Source organism: Talaromyces rugulosus, chromosome IV, assembly GCF_013368755.1.
Source record: "Talaromyces rugulosus chromosome IV, complete sequence".
NCBI lineage: Eukaryota > Fungi > Ascomycota > Eurotiomycetes > Eurotiales > Trichocomaceae > Talaromyces > Talaromyces rugulosus.
This window is the reverse complement of record NC_049564.1, coordinates 5,288,587-5,314,825: the sequence shown is the minus strand read 5'-3', so window position 1 is coordinate 5,314,825 and position 26,239 is coordinate 5,288,587. Positions and strand designations below refer to the sequence as shown.

Here is a 26,239-nt window from a genome sequence, read left to right as displayed (position 1 = left end):
CATTTCCAAGTAATCTGAGGTCAGCGGGGCAGATTCTAGTGGTGTCGCTATGCTTTTTAGGTGATATGTCGTTGGCGTGAAGGCCTCTTTGGAATATTTTTGGTTGAGAGTCATATGACCGGTCTAAAGAATTCGCTATCGGGGCTGGATCGATGCGCTAGGACTGTCGAGGCCATTTATATGCATTACCGTATATGTTTATTAATATCACCTTGTCAGCTATACATTGACTATCTAGTAAAGTTGGGCGAGGGATATATATGGATTATGATCAAGAACGGGGAAGCTATGGTCAACAGGCGTGGAGGTGCTGATAGTGGCACTATGTAGTGTAAGATCGAGGATCTAGTTATCAGCTATCTGTCTACAGTTCTAATCAAAGTGATGCAGTATATATTTGTTCGCTTCTACCTGCAGCTACTTATATTTAAGGTTAGCGCAACCTGCTTTGACTGTGTTCGATGCAGGCCAGTTTTGCTCGCAGGGCACTATTTGATGACGATACAATTCTATCAGAGACAGCATACCTCTTATAAAAATAATTACCAATCACAGAATGATGGGGAGAATCAATGGGTATAAAAGGGTTTCTATCCACTGTGGCTTTTCTATTTTCTAATATATTTTTTATGCTGTACAAAGAGAGATCTATAGATCTATGAAAAAAGTAGATTTTAACCGAAATAATTTAAAGAAATTAATTGTTAATCTTTCTTATAATATTTATAACCTCTTAATAACTCGATATAATGTCTCAGTCTATATCTATTATAGCTAATCCAGTTGTTTCTACTCAAATGCCAGATGTCCAGTAAAGAAGGTAGTAGGACAAGATCATTATCTCTTCTGTAGTTAGAGGAGTTGCCATAGTTATTATAGTATTAACTATTATTGCTGCTGCTCCAGTCAGAGTTGGATGGCTGATCAGATTAAATATAAACGCTGGTATTGTTGGATCTATCACTACAAAGATAGCAGGAAACGCTATTAGTGTTAATATCACTAAGATTGACTATAATCCTTACTAAGTATAAGTTCGGTTTCGCTCAGTAATTGTTGATCACTTTGATGTATATCTTGACCCGGTTATTAATTTTATTCAGTCGAACTCCCTTGGATTCTTTTATCAGGAGATAGCCCTCGCCCTGGAAGATAGTCTGATCTTTCTTCAGCAATTGCTGCGAAGTGCTGGATAGGACAATAGCAACGTGTACTTGCGATATGACTATGAAGTCGTGCCTCACAAGAATTCCCATGCTCGCTCAATCAAGGGGCTCTCCCACTAGATCTTCCGGTACACCACGAAGATGCGACAGCCACACTCACGTATATCCTGTAAATCGCCTAATAGAATATCGCACCACCGGAGCTGACAAACTTTACGGGGCACATGAAATTCCAAATTAACGATGAAAGCTCAACATTCTCAATTCACCTCGAAAGACAAGGTCACAACGAGAAAGTTACTCATGAAACCCCTTGGGCTGACTCAACGTCACTATATCAACTAAATCTTGTGTCGATGAACTTTCTAGGGCATAATCCGTCCCCAGAACGTTCAACCCCCTCCGCTTACATTTGGGGATATTACTTCTTGTAGGTGGTTTGCGCCAGTGAATGTCCCGATTCGGGCTGCCTGAAAAGCCACCACCGCCGCTGGCCTCGGATTCGGCTCGCGGAAAGAAGTACAAGACAAAGAGGCGTATGCTGGGCATCGACGCCACTAGAATGCTAGCCGTGACCTCAACAGTGCTCCACCAACCGAGAGCAATGACCGAGTCCACACGCATGAGGTTGATCGGTGCAGAAGAATCGCGGAGGTTGGGCATGCGGATAGCGGAGGTAATAATGACACTGGGTAGTTGGTTAGGACGTGCGCACCAGCCATAGAGATGTCTATACGTACAAAGTTCCGCCTAGAAACATCAAGCTAGCCCGCACCTTTTTGCTAAAGCTCATACGCAAGTGCCGCAATTGCCAGATTGGTAGAAGTATGATTCCCAGATCCAAAGCGAGATTCAGGCTGGCAGCCACATACCACATGAGATCGACATTAATATGGCGGCCAGTGAATTTGCCGTCCCAAGCCGTCCACACGCCGCTAACTGGGATATGTGACGCCAGAAGGGCCACGACAAACGACACATTATAGCATGATATCACACCAATGAAGGCATACAAGGTGACGAGCATGTTGGGGAATACCCGAAGATAAAATAGAAGTATGGATATTTTCGTCAAGGAAATACCAGTAAGATACCCAATGTCTGCAAAGAAAAACAGCTGCACATCCAAAACAGCGGATTAGCACCTATGAATAAGCGGAAAGGATGGATTCGGAGAGGAAACTGTTACTGACCTTCATGTTAAAGTAGGTGTTCTCTAGAGGAATACTCCATATTTTTCGACCCACCCCGGTCTTGTACACTGTGTGTTCGTATCAACGGATCTGTTTACTGTGGGTAACTCCTTGAATCAAGCGAGTACTTACTTTCAACTGAAAAGGCAACATGGCTGACAACTATCAACTGTAAATGCCAATCAAGTTACCTTTTCTGAGGATTATATATGACTGCGTCAGATAAAAGAAGCTTACCCATGAGGCCATGATCAAATAATCCTCGACAGTTAACCGGGACCGCCGCAGAAAGGCCGTAGCTATTCTCACCCCCAGAACCAATGTCGCAATAGCGCCACACATCGGCACAATGATGACCAAAATCTTCCCATCATCGGGGTCTGGCTGATGACACCTCGCATTGGCGGTAACATTTTTGGCAGTCAAGCTATCCAACACAGTACATTCCGTATCGATGCATGGAAAGAGAACGTCGAGAAATTGGCTCGAGCAGCTGCAGGTGACATCGGTTAGAGAACAATTGAATTGTGATGCCGTTGTGACTGTGCAGTTGTCCTAGATCCCGGTTAGTGCCGGTTCTCCGAGTTGGGGTAGATTGCATACCGCGCATTGCGGATATGGAGAATATTGAGGATATGGAGGATATGGAGGATATGGAGGTTGGCGCTGAGCGGAGACATAGTCGCTCGCGATCATTATTCCCGCAAAAATTGCTAGACACTTCATTGCTGAACAGGTGTCCTTAGGGTAACGGATTTGTTCATTTGCCGCGCATAGAGGAATAGGATCCACACCACAAATACTTGGAGTCCTGCAAGCGATAGATTCTTATTACTGACGCGGGGAGACTTTGGGAAAGCATGATAGAGAGAAGATGCAGAAGGACTGGTGGGTTAAGTAATAATGCATTGTTGGGGCGTCAGGCCTCCTGACTCTAACCTGACTCTAACCGCGGGACGGATGGACTTGTTTGAAACCTAGTTTTCCAACCTATCAACGCTCGACCAACAAATAATGAATGAATTCGTTACCATACGGTCGGGGCCCTCGGAAGCGCGGTAGCGCCAAACCTTGACCCTCGTATTAAAGCTATTTAGTATTTACGCTGAATCCTACACGGGACTAGGACCCAACCCCTCAAAAAGATCGGCAGCGCTAGACGCTTTGTTCATCGCCTGAGTGTGGAAGTTCGAATCAGCAATTTGACGCCTCTTTTTTGGACGGCCATGAGCTGAATTTTCTTTTCCCGACCTTGCCACGAAACGGCCTAGGATGTCAATGACTCAATAGCTAAGAGGTCCCTTTCGACCATTCTGTTAAAGCTCTTACCAAGGGACTGGTTGACTGGCCCTCGGGTGAATCCATTACAATCTAACCGCATATGTACTAAGCCAATGCAAGGTAGGGCATGGAAAAGAAAATGGAAGTATCCGAGTGACTGTAGTTGCAGAGAACATACGGAGTATAGTGAGCCTCTAAATCATCATACTGCCCCGGGTAAGGTGCGATCATAGTTTTGGAAGTCATAAAATGTCCCTATCATGCGTGTTTTGAGTAATTACTGTCTTAATAGATCTCAAATTTAGTAGTGCAGTGGGAAACCACTGCATTGGACCCTCGGAAAGGTGGTTTCCCCGGCCGCCGGGAACTTTGGGATTCTTTTTATGTACTCACGCGCGAGCAAGTCAGAGATTAAGATAGTGAATTGAATTAGAATTGCAATAACTGCCTGAGGTTTCATATGTGCCCTGTCTGCTACAAGTAAGTGCCAGTTCGACAAACATCCTGCCGCTGCTCACACTGGCCCATTCCATGGGGCGGTCATTGTGAGGCTGACACATCCACCTCACGCCACACTGCGGCGCTGCTGCGGATGCACCAGCCTCACAGGGTTGCAATCCTTCGCCAAGCCACTACTACCTGAGGCCATATATACCATAGCACCTTCTGGAAATCATATAAAGACTCAGCAATCAGTTTAGTACTGTATAGGACCATACATATACTATTATTCTGAACGTTTGCCTGCTCTCTGAGAATAATCCTCACAGTCATATCTTCCACCACAATAATAATCTGTCCTCTTATGTATATAGCGAGATAGTTACTGAACAAAGCATCTTTCTTCTCCCATTCATTCTGACGTATGTCTATTGCATTACAGAAATAAAATAATTAAAGTCTAAGACTTTAATATTATACTACTTATATAAAGTTATATAAAGAGATTTAACAATTCTAATTCTTTATATAATTTTTCTATAATAATGATATATAGAAATTATATAGTTTGATCTTATTTATAATAACTAAACTAAACTAAACTAAATAAAGTAAAAAACCATTCAGTTTAAAGGTCTAGAAATCGAACTAGACTGGTTCAGCTAATCAAGAACCATAACCGAACCATAGTGACACTCTAACATGGTGGCATTGTGTAAAGTTATGGGTTGAAACGCGTCGCGCGCGCGTGAGGGGTTTTTGGGCCGAAACTTTCGCTAGTGGGTGTAATGCCCATAAACACTGCAGATCACGGTTTAAATTATGGTATATATACCAGGGGTTAATCTCTAATACCCAAAGACAATGAAATCGATCAAAAAATGGACAAAGAAGATCATCCATCCAAAAGTGACCGTGGATGAACCTGAGGAGGCACCCCCTCCACTCCCATTTCTCAACACCCCGGCTATACCGCCACTAACAGAAGCCTGCCAACAGTATCACCGCAACAACTACGGGCTCTTCGGACGACTCCCGCTGGAAATCAGACAAGAGATTCTGGTGTTTGCATTTGGCCAGCGCACCCTCCATGTGGATCTGAGGTATGGTCCGCTGTACCCGCCCCAGGCTCAAACAGATAATACATTGCGCCCTGATCACGTTCAACAATCCACCTGGCGATGGTTTAGCTGCGAGTGCCACCGCTGGACGAAGCTGTCCGATGCCTTTGTTGCGCATCAGAATGTACGCCCCCCGTTTGATGATCACTGTGTGCCGACACCGTTGTATTCGCGTGGATATACGGGACCCCCTGTGCCTGCGGGCTGCTCTATCGGGGTGATGGGATGGTTGCTTGCTTGTCGTATGGCGTAAATCCACATATTCCCTGATATGATTAGTATTGGTTTACTAATATTGATATAGATATCAAGATGGAATAGAAATTCTATTCACAACAAATAAATTCCACTTCTCCGGCCTAGAGCTCCAACAGAACTTGTCTCGGTTGCTCCCTCTCCAAAGGCTAGCCAGAATCTCCTCTCTAGTCCTGATCTGGGATCTAAAGAAGCCCCGTCAGAAATACTACAGCGAGAAAAATAACCTGGTCGGTATACTCTGGGAGAGGGCCGTCACGGCATCCCCCGAACCACTGTCCGGGGCTGATTCAACACTTCACGAATTATGCCGCATAGTCCTAGAAACCTTTCCTAATCTTCATCACCTATATATCTCCTTGCAGAGTCATATCGCACCACCGGAGCCGAAGATCTTTGAAGATCCTGTGGGCGAGGTTGAGAGGGTTATCCTGAGTCCGATTGACGAGATGGTACGGGCTTTGGGGCCGGGGAGGGATGTTAACATTGCTATCCAGCTGGGGGGGTGGCAGAGTATTTGGCGACGGCGGTTGAAACAAAATCCGGGAGAAGTGATTGCCAAGTTTGACGAACAATCCGGGAATCGAATTTGGAAAGGGCTTGGTGATGCTACTGCCCAGCCAGAATTGGGATATTGGTTGTGTGCGGGGTGGGACGATATTTATCGTATGGGATCCGTATTCTCTGGTGATGTGGATGTATGGGGTGAAGAGATATCGGAAAATTATGTATCCACACATGGATAGCGGATGGGCGGTAGCCTAAATAGAAAGATAATTAAATAGGTTAGGGTAGGCTTATGAGACTGTAGATAAACTAGGAGTATAGTATTATAATAATAAGATCTAAATAAGTCAATACCGGTTTTTGGGGAACGGGATAACCGCTCGGCAACGTCGCGGCAACATTGACAGGCTTGGTAATGGTCAGACAACTGGATTTAATTAGAAAACAATTTTATTACTGTTATATTATTGATATATAATATAAAACCGTAATGTATCTAATTTTGATATTATAGTGGAAGATATGACTGCTCTGTAGAATAGGCCAGTGTGAGTAGTAGTAAAGTATTTGTTAAACCAGTATCTACTTAGAACTAATGCCCTAATAGAAGACCGAGACAGACCTTATCGATTCCACTTCATTAGTGATGACAGTCCGATGTCCCCAATTCCGTAGATACAAAGGTTGACCTAGTACTATAATACTGTTGTATCAGGATATAGCTATAGATCTATCTTTTTGCATAATAGCCGATTTATAATTAAATATGTATACTCCCCGGTACATACAAGACAGCTACAGTTTCTTTGTTTCCACTGTGACCCTAAGGGGTAATATTGTACGAACTAGTATTAGATTAATTGTTCATTAAACCGGCGTGCGGAGTTCCTTTAGAGTTGATTGTCCTCCCCCACCCAGCGCGGATGGGACCTTCGTCTTTCACCGAACATCTTTCCCAGGGCCAACCCCCCTTCCCAGTCCATTCTCTCTACCAACTCGCTTTCACTCTTAGGGTTTAATGACGTCATTTGTGCGTGCTATGGATCTGCAGCAAAATGAGGCCATTCAGAGCAAAATAGATTTGAAACCCCTACCGCTTAAAGGGCTTACCATTGAGGAAATTTTCGGAAATATTTTCGTCATAAACTTTGCTGGCCATGATACGACGGCTAATACCCTAAGTTTCAGGTTGCTACTTTTGGCAGTATATCCAGAGGTTCAAGACTGGGTGGCCCGGGAGCTACATGCTCTTGGCGATGACATCAAAGGTCAATACGCCGATATTTTCCCCAGGCTCAGTCGCTGTAGATCTGTCATGGTGTGTCTAGCTAACCTCTTCTTATGTTTATACGTGATATACTGACTGGTTTTTACAGCTCGAAACCCTTCGCCTCTTTCCTCCTATCCTATCCTTACTGAAGTGGGCCAGCAACGAGCCGCAACTACTAGAAGTGGGGGATAGAAATATCATAATTCCTTCAAACATCGGGGTCCATCCAAGTCTTCTCACTATGTACATTCACCCTCAGTATTAGGAAAACCCTATGACCTGGAAACCTTCACGGTGGATTAAGACAGATCCAGCGGCGACTTTAAATGGAATGAACAGGTTATCGCCCCGCTACGGTGTACTTATTTCCCATGATCAGCAGGCCCCCAGAACTGCCCTAGGAGCAAGTTCTCGCAGGTCGAATTCGTAGCAGTGATGGCGAGCCTTCTACGCTGTCATCGCGTGTATGCTATCCCAAATTCAGGAGAAACTCCCAGGAGACGCGCGCAAGAGTTCTAGCTACAACGAGAAATGTTGATATGCAGCTTCTTCTACGGATGAAAGATGCAGATCAAATCCGCTTAATGTGTCGACTGACATGAAAGGCCAGCTATGCGTCAGGTATACTCTAGTCTTTCTGGAGGGGATAGTTGCAGTGGCAGGTGGTGATAAGCGAATCAAGTGTAAGTTGGCAAAAAGGGCTCAAAGTATTGGAATCAAAAAAGCAGGGAAGTCCCTGCGATGTGAACTTTTGCGTACTATATTTAATAATCTATTGATATATCTAGTAGATAATTATCTAATATTAAGATTTATATAAAAATATTTATTGACTATTAGATAATCTTATAATACTAGAAATTATATTAATAGTAAATATAAAGAATATATATAAAATATAAAATATAATAATTTTTAATAACTTATAATCACTAAAGTACCTAAATATAAATGGCGGTACTAGTACCACCCTTTTGCATTATGATAGAGTATCCCATCAAGATCCTCAAGTTCTGAAAACCCACCGTATGTAAGCCACATGTTTCATCTCGGGTATTATGTTATTTCTCTTTGTCCGCCACCGGGCCGATGTCTGTACACAGACTCGAAAACAAAGATGGAGTCTTGAAAAGAGTAACTATGCCATTTAATTACCGAACCGCCTTCTACATCTTGCAATTTCTGGGCATCATGAATGCGTTGGTCTGTAATTTGGTACGTATATATTGTTTATTATACTGTAGACTTTTTACATGTATTCAACTTTTATATCTGCATTCCTGGATGTCCACATACATACTGGCTTGTTAATTGCCATTTTTACTGACCTGGGGTAATAAAATGGCGAGCATATCTATCCATTGTATATTTTCCTGCTCCTTGCTGTGTTTTGCTTCCAACCTTCTGAAGCTTCCCTTCATAGGTTCAGATATTTTGACAGACAGACACATACAATCTCCAAGGAACCCCCGATTAGCGTGTACCATAATCCTCTCAGGTTAAGAGAACATGGAAATTCGACCTTTGGAGGAAGAAATTCAACCGAAAATTCAACTACTCTTAGGGGGAACTCGACCAGCCTCTTGACTTCCTTCCCCATACCACCAGGTCATAGCTCAACCCAGACAGGAGGATATACTTCTGTAAAACTGGCAACAGACAGAAATCATGGATCGCCGAGTCCAACCTTAACCTCTCACCCCCCAAAGCATAACCAATCCGTGGATACGTTACCTCACAGCTCCAACCCCGGGGAAATGACACATACCACTGGGTCCAGTGCAAAGCCATCCAGTCCTGGGAGCTTACCGACATCACCAAAGCCAAATCGGGGTTCTACAATACAAACGACGAATACCGCACGAGGGGGCTCGTCGGGAACCACACATGCAAACTCTACACCGAATCCAGAAACATCAAACCCAACTTCTACGCCGAATTCAAAAATGACGGATATCGCACATGGTGGTTCCTCTGGACCAACTAATCCAACTTCTGCACCTACTACACAAACAACTGGTACCACGCATGGTGGCTCCTCGGCGACTTTTTTAGCAGAGTCCTCCGGCCATCCCTCGAAGACCACGTCTTCAGGTCCAGGTGCTACCAACTTCCCAGTAATCTTTGGTGGACTTGTCAAGGATGGCGACCATGCTCTAGACAACAGAAACACCAAGACAGATTATCTGAATAAGATCAAAACCACCAAGGATGAAATCAAAGATTACCTCGATAAACTACCTGACCAGCCCGACGTTAAGGGTGTTCAATGCTCTGGTAACAAGCGCAAACGTAGTTTGCTATCTAGCATTTCAGGTTTGGCGGGGAATATTGGGAAGCTTGTTACTTGCGCGGACCAGGTTTTGGACAACATAGATCATGTTGTCAAGGGTGTTCATCCAGATATTAAGGAATTTGGCGATTTGACTGACGCTATTGATGAGATTGGGAAGGATATAAGAGAAACCGACGACAACAACAAGCAATCTTCGGCAAAGCAATCTGATCACTCCACCCAGACCACTAATGCATCGGAGCCTGAGTCGTCATGTACTAAGACGACAGCACCCGTGTGTACAGTGACTGTTTATCTGTCAACTTCACATTTCCCTTCTGGCTCAGGTTCAACACTGCTGACGAAAACAAAAACCAAATGTGATACTACGACTGCATGCTCCGCAAAACCAACAACCCAGACTACTACTATCTCAGGAGATGCATCATGTACTCAGACAGCTGTACCCATATGTACAGAGACCATTTCTCTCTCAACCTCATATTTCCCCACCATGTCAGGTTCGAGTAGTTCAGGCTCAATAGTGTTCACTAATACCGCCACTTCTTGTGTAACAACAAGTGCCTGTGAGGCTATAGCACCAACTATGACCACCATAGTATCAGGGACAATAACTTCATCAAGCTTAAGCAAACTGCTCCTAATATATAGAGACCTGGACCAAAAGGACAACCCCATTATAGAAAAATTCGACCAAGAGCTTAAAGAACAGGTTGGAGCAAGCAACGTGTACACGGCCGGTAGTAGTAATTCTTCTCTTGGGATTCTTATGTGGGCTGCTCCTTTAAATTCTACCCAGGTTGAAGAATTTAACAAAAGCTCTGCGGTATGGAATGAGCCCCAAGATTATTGTTTGCAAGCTATCTAACATTGATATTTGACAGGTTGCTGATATTGGACCTGGTGGTAATATAAGAATAGAATGGTTCTCTCAAAACAGCACAGCTGGTCCTTTGCTATCTCGGAAAAACAAAAGGACTGATATTTATAAAAGAAACGACGAAAGTTACCTTGTTTCCCAAGTCAACGCAGATACCTCACTGAGAGTCGTATCACAGCCGAGAAACGTGCCTATGATTAATCTGATTGATGATTACAGATATAATTCTGCTGCAGGCGAGGGTATAACTGTCTACGTAGTCGATTCTGGTGCTAATACCTTTCTTTCCGAATACCGGGGAGTGGTAGGCAATATACGTTGGCTGTTCCGTGCAAACCCTAATATTCCAGGCGCTTGGCCTAACAAAGAGTCTGATGAAACTGGCCACGGAACTTGCATTCTTTCCAAAATAGCAGGGCCACGATATGGTGTTGCTAAGAAGGTGGATGTAGTAATAGTCAAGACGTTCTCCGGGGAGTTTGACAAAGAAATGCAAGATTTCGAGGTGATAAGCGTGTGGAGTGCCGTTAAGCAAGACATTGAGAACAATAATCTTCAAGGGAAAGCAGTTGTCAACTATTCTGGAGGAGGTAAAGTTTTCTATTTCCGCTTCAAGACAAAGGCTTACATTTCCAAGCTTTCCTGAAGAAAAGACCTCTCTGGATTATTAAAACCCTTCGACTTTTGTTTGTAGGAATCGCCAGGCATAACAACGTTCCCATAATATGTTCTGCTGGCAATGATGGGTGGGTAAGTAATATTTTTTTCTTTTCTTTTTTTCCCGAACGTTTGGATATTCTGCTAAGTATTTTGTCATCAGAATCAAAGCCCCATACAGCATTATCCAGCGTGTATGAGTGATGGTGTAGACGGTATTATTGTTGTAGGAGCTACAGACAACGAAGGGCGTATTGCAGCCTTTTCTCAAACCGGACCTGAGGTGTCTGTGTTCGCATCTGGCGTTAATGTACCCTGTTCAGGCGATTCCGGTACCCCGGATGAAACAGTATTTCGGTCAGGGACATCACAAGGTATGATTTCAACATTTTCAAATTGGATCTAAAATGAAAGCTAAACCGGCCATTTTCAACAGCCACAGCCGCAGTTGGTGGCCTTGCTGCCCTTTTGCTATCAATGGAAAAATATCGAGCTGAGTTACAGGAGCAAGGGAAAATTGCTGGTAATCTCAGAATACTTATCATGAGATTGGCCTATCCAAGACACGGATCGGTGAGGGTTATATGGAATGGGGAAATCGGCGGTAGCTGCGCTCACCCTGTACGTAGGGATGAAACAAATGTACAGGCTTGCAAATCTCGCGCATCAAGCATATCTGCCAGCACGTCTACTAGAAAGTCTACCAGCAAGCCTGGCCTGTCGTCGACAATTACCTCTTGTTCTCCAGTCTCTGCACCTGCGACAACGCATTCGGGGACTACATTGCCTGCGACGAGATATTGCACATGCAATGACGGTATGACGGCCGGTATTGGAACTACTGTTGGCAAGGATTCCTTGACGGCCTATACTTGCCAGTTTGAAGGAGTAACAACAATGGCCTTGACCACCGTAATGCCTACAAATAAACCCGGTGTAGGGGGGGTTCCAGGGTGTGCTGCGTATCCGTATGCTTCCAACACCTACACTTTCTTTTTCTTTCGCTAACAAACATTCAGTGCAACGACCGGGACGTCAGCCTATTGTATGTGTAATGGAGTGACTGCCTCCCCTCTCCATCAAACAGCATCCGGATTGATAAACTGCCATTATTCCATTTTACCAACAGCAAGCTATGATCCAAAGATCCCAGAGCCAACTACTACTGCTGCCCCTGCACCCGCCGTAACAAACCCTCCAGGGACCTGCAAAACAAATGTCTTTCTAGGGTACGAAAAGATTGGAGTTGTCAGTGGATATATGATAAAAGCAAATATCATGGATCCAAACGGGGTTCAAATCGGCTACAATGAAACACGTGCACCCCTTGATGACGGAGAATCATTGCCGATAGACAGCAAGCTTCCCTGGGTTCTAGTCCTGACTCAAGGCATTGATGGGAGCCCTGAAAACTTGAGCCCTGGCCAAGCTGTGCTAGGGATCGATTTTGGATATGCCAACGAACACTGGGATAATTTTTCGAATAATTGCTCCAGGTGGGTGGACGGTGGACCTGACACCGCCCAGGTACAGTACACGTACAGCAAGAATTTTACTTGCTCATTCCAATGTCCTTAGCCGCTAAAAGAATAGCCTCTACTTGATTTATAGAAAAAATCATTAAAAGACTCCTAAAGCTCGTAAGGCTTTTGAAAAGTTTTTAGATTTCATGAGCTTTATAAGTTAAGTTAGTTAACTGGTATTAGTTTACTATATAACTTAAAGTACGGTGTTTTAATATTAAATCGTAGAACTAGGCTAGTAAATCTTATATTTTATTTATTAATATAATATTATTAGTAGTAATCTTATAATAAATAAATAAATAACTGAGGAAGTGTTTTAGAGGGCAAGCAAATGGATTCTCTCGTGTAAAGCTATAGGTAGCTATAGAATCAAACTGATTACTGATCTCCTTCAGTTCTTAACCGCTTGTGCGAAGATAATTCTCTGTCCTGTTACTCCTATGGTTCCATGGTTCAATCTAGGGTTGTCCCATGTGCCTCCTGTGAGGTTGGTGTGCCGTGTGGCCATGGTAGTGTGGCCTGCAAGGTGCACCGGTTCTCACAGACAATACATATATAAATGTTTGCTATATTGAACCATAATTTAGCTTAGAATTGTTGTCCTATTCCTTTAAGAAACTGGTATAGCCCTAGGTTCGAGCAGTAGGTGCCGGCGCTGGTGGTGCCATCGTTCTCATATAAATATCTAGTAAATACTCTTTTAAACAATATTTATTTTATAAGGTAAATCTGATTTTAGTGGTGGATATCTATCCAGTAAGTGCACTACTAGAAGTCGCAGTAAGAGTAGTGTCTAAAGTATGCATATGGAGTATTTTTAGAGCAGACATATTGGTCGTAGGTGTCGTGTCGTCATTTAGGTAGATGTTATTCAAGTTGGTGTTGGTAACCAGCACAGATGAGTTGTAACCCTTAATTGGAGCCGATGTTTTACCGAGATCGTAGATTCGAATATCTTCCATAAGTAGATTCTCAATTGGACCGACGCTTTTGCCATCTAGCTCGACCAGGATGGCTAGCCAAGTGCTGACGCCTGGCAAGTTGGTATAGCCAAGACCCTCGATGACAATATTCCTCCACGTAACGTTGCGGGCGACTCCATCTCCGTACTTGTGATCAATTCCAATACCAACTGCCCCTTTATAGACAGTACCGTCCTCAAAAACTATGTTTTCTTGGTATTGGTAGACACCCTGGCCCACTTTGAAGCCATAACAGTGAGTCCAGGCTACGCAATCGGTGAACGAAATATTGCTTTGAGGAAGTGGACTGTAGGGGTAGGCAGAAAAAATATCATCAGCGTCGTACGGCCAAGTTTTGGCTGAGAAGCTGTCGTCATTGGCGATTGCGATGACACGGCGAGTCTCTACACCCTTGCACTCCACGGCATCAATACCGTCGTTTTGCACCATGTCCAAGCGGTTTAGAATCTTCAAATTAAGGAGTTGCACATCCTCGCTTTGGGTGGGTACGATGGTCCAGAAAGAACTCTCTCTGATAAGTGGACCATCAGCGATAAACCGCTTTGTGCCTACAGGAACGATGACTTGGGCAACGTGTTTGCCCTGCTGGTACCCATAGCCGTTGGCGTCGATGGTCCCCCGACCGTAAATTTTACAATCAGTCGAGTTGATAGCCGTTTGGATCCACCAAGTTCCTGGACCCAAGCCGGGCTTGTTATATAACTGGTTGTAGTCTGCAGGATTGCCGGTAAAACGGAGGACTGATCCTCCAGCCAGATAAAGAGATGTCCGACTAGGTATAATGATATTCCCAACGAGAAAGATACCTTTAGGCACGTAAACAATCCCTCCGGAAGCCTTACCAGCGGCATTAAGAGCATCTTGGACTCCGCTAGTAAGCGATGTGCCGGTGTTGTCGGCCTGATAATCCATGACGTTATAGATTCCCTGACCGGACGAGGGTGGAACGTCTGTTTCGTTGGGATCCGCGACAATCACAAACTCCTTCTGACCATTGACTTTAAGGATGAGATAATAAGCTTTCGTAACCGAAAAGCTTAGTGTATCGCCGCTGACTGAGGCTTTGATGTCCAAGCTCTTAGGGGTGATGGAATAAGAATCAATGGCTGTCCCGTTTTTTATGGTGACTGCAAACTTGGTGTTTTGGTCTTCATCCATAGATAATTGAGCATAGTCGTAGCCAGGGTAGGCAACTGCAGGAACCGGTACACCATTGACCGAAAGTTCATATACTGAAGATACTCCGTATATGGATGGCGGTGGATAGGTAGTGATGTTTGCAGTCACTAAAGCCGCCCACAGCGCAAAGAGAAACGGGATAAATTGTACCCACATTGTATCGATCAAATCTGGCTTAAATTGAGAAGCAATATGCTTAGTCTTGTCCGAGACAATTACATAGATTTTTAGCCCAGAGCCTTCGTTAAAGATTATACTATTAAATATTTCACCCTTTTCTTCTTTTTTTTTAATCCCACAAAATGGCACTCCGTATCCCGCATCCCGCATCCCGCATCCCGCCCGCGGGCCGGCTTGTGTACCTACTACTACCTAGCATATGTCCAGCGTGATTGCTAGGGTCGTGGGGGCATTCTTGCCCAGGCTCATATCCTTCCAGACTCTTCATTCGACCCGTCTTTCAGCCTAAAAGATGCCTGTACACCCCGGCAACTACGACTAGCGAGGGTGCAGACACCAGAATCGGACAAATGAGGCGCTTGGCGGATCATTCGGCGGGCACTAGGCGTTCAACGACCCGCCCCTAGAGGCTTGCCTCAGCTACATGTAGCAAGCCAGCAAGGGCAACCTGGGCAGCAGGAATGGCCCCCATATATATATATATAAACGACGCTTACCCGACTAGCGAAAAGCCGTGACAACAAGGTTATCGGGTAGCAGGCGTGCAGCATCTACAACCCCAAGGCGCTCACGCCATGCAACAGCCTGCAGATATACATACACGCCATTCCGCAGAGACTACTTACGCGCCGAAACCGCTCCCAAGGTGAGAACGGGCTGTTTCACCTGAATAACCCCCAATCCTTTTATCTTCTAAGCGTAGTCGAAATATAATAGGAAGCGTATTAACATCTTCAAAGAAAGAGACGCCTAAAATGCGACGAGATTAAATCAGCCTGTGTCCAGTGTATGCGCACAGCCCAGGCTTGCACCGGGTCCTTTGGCGTACGAGACGGCCATTTGAAACTGGCGCTCGGCCTTCCAACTCGACCGTCAGCTGTATTCATCCGCCCCAGCACAGCTCACGCCGAGCTCTGCAGAGCTGGAGTTGAGCCACTACTTTCGAGCCCATGTCATCACATGCGCTTTTGATTAGTCCAACAATGACCTGTGGCACCAACACATCCCACTGGCATCGCAAATCCAGCCTGTGGTATGGCATGCCAGCAATGCCCTTGCAGCCGTTTACTGGCTCACGACCGAATATGCCAAAGCCGGCTCGACAGGTGACCAATATGCAGTGCTAAAACGGCGGAATTCGGCTCTACGGCAGCGTGCCGCATCGCTAAGATGTATGATCGAGTTGACTCAGAAAGGCTCAATCTCGGCAAGTGACAAAAGCGCTATTCTTGCAGCCAATATACTTTTCTTGATCTATTGCGTTCAACGTGGTGACTTCGCGGACAGACTGGCTGTTCTGTCCAATAAAAGTCAGTTGTTTCGGCATTGGGAGTTTTGGAATGGCAATACATCCTGAACCAGTACCCGGTAGGCTCATTCTCCTGTTCTACATCAGGCTCGAAAGAATAGTAGAGGACGCCACAGGAACTTCGAACCAGCGGTCATAGTACTAGAAAAAAGTTCTTACATTTAGCCAGAAGCAGCCACTTTGGTCTTCTTATCATCCCACATTGACAGAGTAATATTTCTCCAGCGCACTCCTCCAAGTGCTGCAGCCTCTAGATCGGTCTAGGATAACGGCACTTTAAGCATTAGCCGCGCATCGCCTAGCGTATACTGTGAGAATTCAACATCTAGAGGTCTCAATTCATTGTACGCGAATGTGGTCCCGCACACTCGCGTTCCTACCGGGAACCCGGCCTCTTGTTCAGGGGAGCACCAGGGGAGCACCACGACACCACAGAAGTCACACCCAGTGGTCGTGCGGGGCGTCGGCAGATAGAGAGGCATTTTTTAGTCCGTTGGGTTAAGTGCAACGGTTAGTACACGTGCTAAGACGTAATGCGGTGTCAAGGATGCGGGAATAGGAAAATTGTGCGAGATGAGTAGAGGCAGGGTGCCAGTCATGTTAGGATGATCTGGCTTGGATGACAGCTCTCTGTTTTTGGAGTTTTGTCATTGTCATTATGCTCCGAGATTACAATGGTTTCGAAATAAGAATTTACACCCACCAAGGGTAGACTGAGGAGTAGACAGATATCTTACCTTCAATATTAGAGAACTTCTATATTTTCATCAACCTCAAAAGTATATGAATAGCCATCAGCGGGGACCTGACACTCGGTGCGTGCACGGCTTTCCGGCCCCCCGATACTTGGCTGTTGAACGATAATTTGATGATCTCGACGGATTGTTTCTCTAATTTCGGAGATTCCATTATCCCTTTCCCTAGTTCAGAGGTTAAAATTTCCCACTGGACTTTCGCTTCCGAGTAAACGCTAGTTATAGTTTTGGAATTATATTTCTACATACCAAGACTTCGATAGGATAATATGAGATCACATCGACAATAACTTCCATGACCCCGTGGCCTTATTCTGGCTACCAGAGAATGTTGGCCATCTGAGCTTTTATCTCCCCAGCTATATCACCACTAATGAATTTTACGTTATGGCGGTCCCACGAGATATGACTGTGTCTACATTGAAGGGAAAGTTCAATGTCGTAAGAATTTTTTATGAATTTACATCTAGATAAGGTCTAACTCTTACATACGAATATAATAAAAAGCAAAGCAATACGTTAGACGATCTCTTTCGGTTAATAAATTAGCCTCTGCCTCTTCATCTCCCTAATTGCCTCAATGCTCAAGTGATATATCATTGAAATAGCAATCCGTTCCTTACATTGCGGCCAAGGTTTCTGGGCTAGCTACCATTCAGCTGCAAGCTGTGGTGCAGCCTGTTGAAAGCAAACAAAATGAAGCAAGCGCGACCAAGGAGATTATATCTTAATCTCCCATATATCAAATCACTATGCAGGAAACGCTTATGTCAATCGGTCCACTAGGCTTAGCACCTCTAAGAGCTATTGGTCTTGCCCTGACTCAAGGCGAAACAAGGACTCTTAATGGGAATGAATTCAGTAATAGCCAAGCAGCGATTGGGCCTATTAATGGCAAGTGGTGGTTGACAACAGTAGACGAAGTACTTGAAGATAACCTGCTAGACGATGAGTTCCAGAAGAAGGGCGCGTCTTGGGGCTGCCATAGAGAAGTTATTCGCATCTCGGTTAGGAGCCAGAGGCTAGAGGTAGTAAAGGTCTAGTCGGCTGAGTATATGTGGAGCTTGGAGAATTATAGGACGGAGACAGATGAGGATCTCCGATATACAGCACAGTTGATGACATAGAGGGGGTCTGGTTAAAATCATGAAGTTGCTAAAGTAAAGTTAGTCCACGATTTTTATCGTAACAAGTACCATCAACATGAAATATGTGATTATAAGTTTTCCTGCGATTGAGTCAATCTCAAATGCTTCTTTTTTCTCTAGTAGAAACGCTCTTATGTACATTGAAAATTGACTTTTTAACTTCAAAAGCTATCAATGGAAGCATGCGGCCTGGTATATTGGAAACAGTGTATGTTAACTGTCTACCATCTTCGTGGCTATATGCTTAAACTCATATTGGCTCCAATGTTATCCTCCAAATGTTGGCTTTCCGTCGCTCACAAACATACATGTACCACTCAAAAGTCCTTTCAGCCTTATAGTGAAGCCAGACCAGTTTCCATCATACAATTATAGACCACAGTAAAACTATACAAATTATTACTATTAAATTCTTCTTGGTAGTCTTTCTACAGAGATCCCTTTACTGCTATCTGATTTACTCGGAATCCTAATTCAGAATCCTATGTCTATTTTCTTGTACAATTTAATATATAAATATATAAGAGATACATAACTTAAAATAAAAAATATATAGACCTATATAACATTAATAATACCGAATTTTGTCCAAATCTTTCTAACTGTCCGCCGTAGTAACGCTCAGAAGCGGCGTAATTCGGATGCCTTTTGCCTCTTTGGGAGTATATTGGAATCCTACTCGGGCTAATGTTTAAACCGAGATCGATTGAGAGATAAAATAGATGAATGACAATGAAAATAGACAATTCAGTACCTAGACATTTTTTTTAGGATGCTGCTGCAGGGTACATTACATGTAGCTTTTTTATTTTTATTTTATCACCAATGCTCAGTACTGCAGTCAAAATTTGCCAGCACGACTACGCTGGAGCAAGAAAAGCCATCTAAGGAACACGCATCAGGCGCAATTTCTGAATCTAGCTCTGATGATGTTGCTACAGAAGAATCGGTGAAGCCAATCGGTTTTAAACCCACTGGGTGCTTTTGGGCTATCATCTTTATATGTGCCATAATTGGTTTTTTAAGTGTATTTGAGAACACTATAGTCACCACTGTTTTGCCCCAGATCTCTGCTAAGCTAAAATTAGGTGCAGACTTCGTCTAGATTACAAATGTTTTCTTTTTGACAGGGTTGGTCATTTCCCTTTGTTATGCGCTTACTGTGAGCCACTGATATACTGGAGATTAACAGCTTTTGCTAGAGCCGCTATTCAATCGCTATTTGGTTAACTGGCCAATATCTACAGATGAAGATGGATTACCTTAATTATTGTTTCATTCTTTACTCTAAGTAGTAGGATCGCTGGAGGGGACAATAATGAAGCCATGCTCATCACAGGTAGAGCAATACAAGGTATTGGCGCTGGAGGCATCTATATTATTATCGACATTATTATGTCAGATCTCATCCCACTAAGGCAAAGAGGTAATTATGTGGCTTTAATTCTCATAGTCTATACAGTTGGTATATCTATAGATCTTTGGATTAGAGGTCGAATAGTAGCTAGGACATTGTGGTGTTGGGTTTTATGGATCAATTTACTGGCAAGTTGAAACTCTCTCCTTATAAGAAATGAAAACCGCTTATTTCAGTGATACACTATAGATCAGTGGCACCACAATGATTATGATATTTCCCTTTCTTCATGGTCACTATAATCAAAGCCAGTCGCCTCTTCAGAACTCATATAGATCGACTATGTTGGTAATCTTATCCTCATTGGATCAACCATATCAATCCTCTATGCCATAACGTAACCTATGGAGGCATTACTCTACCCTGGTCTAGCGGTCGGATTATATCTCCCTTGATCATCGGTGTTGCCAGATTTGTGCTCTTCATGTGGTATGAAGAAAAGGTCCAAGAGCCAGTGATTCTATCTAAGCTATTCAAGAGCCGTACTGCTGTTATCATTTTTGCTGCGACTTTTTTTTCTTTCTCTATTGCTATACTGGGTACTGTTCTTTCTCCCTGTATACTTTCAGGCTGTACTTCGAAAATCTGCTGTTTGGTCTGGTGTCCTCCTTCTTCTAGCTGTGCTTTTTGCTATTGCAGGATCTAGTATGGCAGTGCTGCTGTCAACAAAACGTACAAAGTACAATCCTATACACTTGGTAGGATTTTCTTTTAGCGTTCTTGGTTTAGGTCTGTTCTCTATGTTGGACTAGAACTTCTTGTTGGTGGTGATTGTCACCTATCAAGCAATCTCAGCATTGGGTGGTGGACTTGTTTTGAATATGCTACTTCCAGCTGTATGGGCTTAACTACTGGAATCCTATCAAGTTTAAGTCACAGCTTTCCGGTTAATTATGCGCTCTTTTGGTAGTATATGGGGTGTGGCTGTCCTATTAGCTATATTTAATAACTGTTTCTTGAAGCTCCTTAACGAGCGTGTTATGGATCTGCAGGTGCTTTCTGTGTTTGGAGGTAATAATAATGCGTATGAGAACGCATATGCCAGCTATATTTGGGCTTTCCCACAACCATTGAGAGGCCAGATTGTAAGCATCTATTGGGGGGCTCTCCAACTCATGTGGTAGATCTTGATTGTGTTTGTGGGTATTAATGTTCTTATAATTATTTGGGAGAAATAAATTCCTCTTCAAACAGGACTGGAAACTGAATACGGCATGGAAGAGAAGAAAGACAGCAAAGTGGGGAAGCAGACTGAAAATGGGAACGTGGATGATAATAATGCCAAACACCAGAACGAGGAGACGATGGCATCGCTTGATGAGAAGGATGCTGTGTCTGCGATCCAATGTTAATTTAGCTATAAGGAATTGTAAAACTCCTCTTTTGGTATGCCAATAATGCACATGACGTGCGCCTATATCACCAATTTTTTATCATCTTTTCAGCTTTATATAATGGTCTTCTATAAGACTGTTACTGTATCTATTAGAGTCTAATATTGAATATTCTGCTTTATTAGGAGCCTATTTTTTGTCCTTGTGTCTCTGGTGAAAATTCAATATCTGTCTCTATGTATCTAAGACAGATAGGAAGAAGTGAATACATGATTAGAAAATAGCCCTTAATAAAAGAGGTACATCATATAACTATCTAAAATATAGTGTATGTGTATCAATATGTAACTCTCAGTATATAAAAGCATATATATATATATATATAGTAGAAGATTTACTAAGTAACACTGTATTGATATGTCAGGGATTGGTGACATGTAACCATTAAATGAAATTTTATTTGGTTATATGGAACTCTTATAGTGTCTAGTAAATCTTATGTTTTTAATGGATATTAATTGTTATCTTTAGACAAAGTTTTTCCTTGGTACTCTCTGCAGTTGTTTTAAGTTATTCATTAGAGATGTTGTAGTCTTTGACATGCCGCCACTGCAGCCAAGTCCTGATTCATCCTTAATGATTGTTTGTAGCAATGAACTCGCCTCTTGGTGGTTTAGAACACTGCTTTTATCTGGAGTGTCGCTTGAGGTATCTTCTAACTAGGTTGTAGAAATACAATAAGACTGAGGAAGCCCAAAAGCTTGCTTAAGGGGTTCAAGGTGGTACTTTACAACTTGTACTAGAAGTCGGTTGCGTAGTTGTGGGGTAAAGAAGTGAGTGGCCAGCGAAAGCAAGATTCGCGTCCATGTGTTGACGCCGCTGGATTGGAGGTGTTAATAATGTTGATGTTGAATCAGTGCGTCCACCTGCATCTCTGAAGCCCTTAGGCTGTTCACTTAAATTCGCTAGAATTCTGCTGAATATAGTGTTAAATATTGAAACTATAAGCAAGTAGTAGCTTTCTACTGTGAGTAGATGAAATATTGGCAGTGAGGATGGACTTGGATTGGTTGTTGTTGGAATGGATTCTGTAGTCTCTTTTCTTGAGAAGTTTAATCTAGAGGAGGATTGAGAAATAGGCGTTAAAATTGAATGAGAATCTGAAGAGGAGCCTGTAGAGAGTATAGTATCAAGCCTGCTGTAGCTGTCTATAGAGCCTGTGGATTGGTCTCTTTGGTCTCTTGAAGAAGCAGGATTAGGGTTAGATGTTTTCTAAAAATGTAGGATGTTTAGGAATTTGGCTGTGCTACTAAGTATAACAGTCAAAGGGTTAAAAGAAGCCTTGTTATTAGAATCAGCATATCTAGTAGGCGTGATGAAGCAGCAGTTGATATCCCAGCTATTTATTCTGAGTAGATCTAATTGGTTTGTAAGGTTTTGTTGTAACTCTGCTAGTAAAGTCCTAAAATCTTTATCAATGTTGGAGTATGTTGATATTTGATTGCCCTAATTCGCTGTATTAGTATGTCTAGAGCGGGAGAGCATATTTTATCCTATATTATTTCAGAAGAGTTCAGATGTCGGTCCTGGTGGTAGGCTGATGGGACATAAAGAAGGGGCGGGTGTGGCTAATGTGGTAGTTGGTAAATTTAGTTTATCAGGAGAAGCAGGTGATATGACATTGGCATCTAAAGCGAAGATTAAAGTTTTGACAATATTTCTGTCCTCTGAATGTGAAAGAGCTGGTGTATCCTCGTCCACTTCGCCCGATTGATCGTCCAGTCGGTTGAATGGCCAGGACAAATACAATGGCTGGATCGCTGCGTTCTGGCGCGCTAAAAGATCACTTGTCGCATGTCGAGTCTTGTTTGCATCCTGAACTTTGTTGATGTCAACATTGTCGCTTTGTTGAAACATTTCTGCCCCGATGGTGGAGGCGACTGGGGTGGACATTCGGCGAACACGCTTAGGTGACTTTGCAGAACCTGTGACGCAGACTAGATTCATGCGTGAGTACCGAATGCAAGTACTAGATACGTCGTCCCCTTTGCAAGCACATCGCAATTTTTGGCTACAGCATCGATCGCACGCTGAGCGCCGCCATGGTGAGTGAACTCTAGCTTGTCGGTTCGTAGTTTCTGAGGCTGACAAGTAGCATATTGAGGGTTGTGAAGCCATCGGAAAAGAAAGAACTCCGAAAGAGGGCAGGTTGATTTAGATGTTGTTCTAGGGGCAGCATACGTGGTGAATACAAACAGCCTCGTGTGACGATCTCTGAGGCCACTAGTGTCCATCTGGTCTCTAAAATCACTATACAAGTAGATCTAGGTATATAGGCTTGAGGAACCAAAACAAATGAAGTCTTATACGGTCAACTAGTGTATTCAGCGTGAGGGGTGGCGGTTAAATAACAATAGGATGAGAAATAAGAACTTAATGCCTCTTTGCCTCCGACTTGCCTATTTGTTGAACCCTGGTCTTAGACCCGGCAAATACGGGCCCCTTCCGACAGAGCTTGCATTCATCTGTTTACAAACTGTTCGTCAGCTGACAGACCAAGGTTCTTGCATATTTGGCCAATATTGGCGGGAAGCAAGGTGTTTTGAATTAAAGTATTCCATTATTTTCTCAGTCATCTTATATTGTGGTGATCATCCGCCAGTAAGGCGCATTGTTACTACAAGCTCAGCTTATTTGAAACCCAATAATTTCCTGTAAGATAGGTTCCAAAGGACAGAATTTGCTAGTTGTAGCCCACCATTCTTTGCGGAAGCAAGAGGTTTCTATCAATTCTGTGCTTGATGTTTCGACTGATATGCTTGTACCAACAGGGTAATAAGATAAGCCGCGGAAAGGACATTGTTGGATTCAGTTTCCGAATGGTCCATCTTGTATTTAAATGATATGATACTGATTTCCTACTTCAGTATTCATGGCCGGCATCTGGAAAGTCCCAAAAGATAAATTACGCACCATAATGACATGTGAAATTTTTGAGACGCTTTACGATAGGTATACCCAATAATATTCTAACCGAACCAACTCTGTCAACTACATGTGAGTGCTACACTTGGGAAATTGATTTCTAGACCACGTCAAATATCCAAATAATACATCCCAATGGAAAGTTACTACAAGCTATAAGATACCAAGTACGCCACATGGTGGTAAGGGACCCTACTCCGCCCCTCTTACGTGTCTCCAGTCCACTCAGTAAGCGTTGGATATCTACCACCACTCTTCTCGGACTGGCTAAAAACACAATCGTATAGTCCATTACAAGGGTATACATAATAAGTAAAGAGTTACGACAGATTCAATGTGGTTTTAGTTTCTCTCCACATGTACCTATATGTTCAACTCCCCGGCACCTGTGGATAGTCCCGGTCTAGACTGTCCTGACTCTGGTAGTAGAGGATTTAACAGCACACTCTATGAGACTAACATGGATATTACGGTATTAGAATGGTTGGTATCCAGTTAATGGCGAATTAGTTGAGACCCCTCACTTGCTTGAAAATGGTGTTATGAACCGGGGCTGTATGTTGGTACACGATATTTTACTATACAGCTAATCGTAAGTCTGCTTTTAGTCGCCGACCTGCCAACCACTACTAATAAAACCCCAACAGCCACGCCTCTCCCGTATTATTGGTTCTAACCTAGTTGGCTTACCTGTTGGTGCAGGGTGTGATTGCTACAACTGGTTAATCAAATGCCCGTGGCGGCGCTCATGTTGGTCTAAAGGTGTTCCACGGGCGATCGGCGATCGGAAACCAACATTTCCCGACGCTGAAAGCATGAGAGGAGCTCGACACTTCACTCAGTAGTATATACAGATAAGTGTTAAGGGTTTGACATTACGCCGTAAACCGGCAGTTGCATATGGTTGCTTCAGTAATACCCTCCAGCTTTGTCTGTTAATGATGGTGATCAGCTATCAGTCATTCTTATTCATTGTTGTGTATTTGAAATATCAAACTGTTTCTACCTGGGTCTAAAAGATACCGCTAGTCAAAACCCCTGCGGCCAATCGGCATGAAGAGCAGAATTATGAGGGGCATAAAAGCCGTATAATAGCCTGTCTTTGTCCCGCCTGTCCATCGACAAGACTAAAGCTATCTCTCTTTCTCACCATGTCAAGTCAACAAACGCCCTCGAATATCGAGCTCCGCGAGGTAACCACCCGAGATGTATTTGATAGAGTCACCGACGTGATCTGGACTGCCAGTCATGATCCATATAAGTGTGTCTATCTACCGTCCCAATAATCCGTCAATTTTGGTTTAATACACCAATTGTTCCATAGATATCCCAAAAGCTAATAAGAAAAATAAAGTTCACATTTCGGTGCTCTGCACCCTACTCATGGCTTTACCGAAGCCGACCGAGAGGAAGACAAAAAAGCTGAATCCGAACGCAAATGGGCCGAGCATGAGCGCAACCCCCCCTCACACTGGATTTATGCCGTAGATATCAGTACCGATCAAGTTGTCGGATGTGCCGAATGGATGATATACGCGAAGAATCCCTTCCCAAATGGACCCCTCCCGATACCATGTCGACACTATCCGGAAGGCTCTGAAGCTGCTAAATATGTTAGTTTATTCCTCTCTCAGGCATTTTACCCGCACATGTGCTGGATGGCGCGGCCGCATGGTGGTAAGTCTCTTTTTTTACTAAACCCTGCCATTCACCTTTCTTGAAACTTAGAAATTTTTCAGCATTGATGGCTTTGGCTGTGGTTCCGGGACACCGCAATCGGGGGATCGGGCGGATGCTGATGCAATGGGGACACGAGCGTATTGATCCATTAGGGTATGAAAGTTTCATTGAGGGCAGTGTTTTGGGTCGCTGGCTTTATGAGCGCTGTGGATATCGCAGGCTTATGGATATATACCCCAATATGGATGTAAAGAGCCCCAGTGATGAATGGATTCGGTTACGGCATCAATGGAAGCCGCCAGTGATTGGTTTGTTCTGGAGGCCACCGCGCGGTGAATTTACTGATAGTACGCCCCACGGTCCATGGGAGATCACGTGATTGCCTACAGCGGTGTGTAGATGTGTCCTAAGCCCTTGAATGTATTTTATTAAAGTATAAGTCGAATTATCAGGAATATTCCCGCCGAACATTGAAAGATATAACCGTTGCTTCAAAGTTCGGCTTGGCCTTAGAGATTGAGATTGTAGTATATTATAAATTAGTTCTGTCCATAGCTTCTCTGGCTAATGAACGTACTCATATCTTCCAAGTCCATACTTTAGTGCCATAGTACTGCCATTATTCCTTTACCTAAACAAGAGGCTGCTGTGTTTACTGTAGATGGCGGAATTAATA

At 43.5% G+C, this 26,239-nt stretch overlaps 6 protein-coding genes across 6 annotated transcripts, besides 1 other annotated feature; 3 read left to right on the top strand and 3 right to left on the bottom strand.

The window, feature by feature from the left end:
• Positions 1 to 1,463: 1,463 nt before the first annotated feature.
• On the bottom strand, positions 1,464 to 3,085 carry TRUGW13939_08555 (uncharacterized protein; the record flags this gene model as incomplete). The annotated part of the gene is made up of 6 exons (XM_035491688.1): positions 1,464 to 1,854; positions 1,907 to 2,283; positions 2,360 to 2,427; positions 2,492 to 2,528; positions 2,597 to 2,914; positions 2,963 to 3,085. 6 exons carry the CDS (start codon positions 3,083 to 3,085, stop codon positions 1,464 to 1,466), a joined length of 1,314 nt encoding a protein of 437 aa, XP_035347581.1.
• A 1,860-nt stretch (positions 3,086 to 4,945) lies between these two features.
• Positions 4,946 to 6,203, top strand: TRUGW13939_08554 (uncharacterized protein; the record flags this gene model as incomplete). The annotated part of the gene is made up of 2 exons (XM_035491687.1): positions 4,946 to 5,451; positions 5,507 to 6,203. The coding sequence occupies 2 exons, from the start codon at positions 4,946 to 4,948 to the stop codon at positions 6,201 to 6,203; spliced, it is 1,203 nt and encodes a 400-aa protein (XP_035347580.1).
• Positions 6,204 to 8,991: 2,788 nt separating this feature from the next.
• On the top strand, positions 8,992 to 12,660 carry TRUGW13939_08553 (uncharacterized protein; the record flags this gene model as incomplete). The annotated part of the gene is made up of 8 exons (XM_035491686.1): positions 8,992 to 10,356; positions 10,415 to 11,000; positions 11,105 to 11,160; positions 11,231 to 11,441; positions 11,504 to 12,035; positions 12,087 to 12,112; positions 12,197 to 12,594; positions 12,646 to 12,660. The coding sequence occupies 8 exons, from the start codon at positions 8,992 to 8,994 to the stop codon at positions 12,658 to 12,660; spliced, it is 3,189 nt and encodes a 1,062-aa protein (XP_035347579.1).
• A 682-nt stretch (positions 12,661 to 13,342) lies between these two features.
• On the bottom strand, positions 13,343 to 14,911 carry TRUGW13939_08552 (uncharacterized protein; the record flags this gene model as incomplete). The annotated part of the gene is made up of 1 exon (XM_035491685.1): positions 13,343 to 14,911. The coding sequence occupies one exon, from the start codon at positions 14,909 to 14,911 to the stop codon at positions 13,343 to 13,345; it is 1,569 nt and encodes a 522-aa protein (XP_035347578.1).
• Positions 14,912 to 15,975: 1,064 nt separating this feature from the next.
• Positions 15,976 to 16,062: a sequence feature (Short protein (TRUGW13939_08551, QKX61403.1) was converted to a misc_feature.).
• Positions 16,063 to 22,461: 6,399 nt separating this feature from the next.
• TRUGW13939_08550 (uncharacterized protein) lies at positions 22,462 to 22,851 on the bottom strand (the record flags this gene model as incomplete). Its single annotated transcript, XM_035491684.1, has 1 exon — positions 22,462 to 22,851. The coding sequence occupies one exon, from the start codon at positions 22,849 to 22,851 to the stop codon at positions 22,462 to 22,464; it is 390 nt and encodes a 129-aa protein (XP_035347577.1).
• Positions 22,852 to 25,034: 2,183 nt separating this feature from the next.
• TRUGW13939_08549 (uncharacterized protein) lies at positions 25,035 to 25,942 on the top strand (the record flags this gene model as incomplete). The annotated part of the gene is made up of 3 exons (XM_035491683.1): positions 25,035 to 25,144; positions 25,238 to 25,560; positions 25,623 to 25,942. The coding sequence occupies 3 exons, from the start codon at positions 25,035 to 25,037 to the stop codon at positions 25,940 to 25,942; spliced, it is 753 nt and encodes a 250-aa protein (XP_035347576.1).
• Between the last annotated feature and the right edge of the window lie 297 nt (positions 25,943 to 26,239).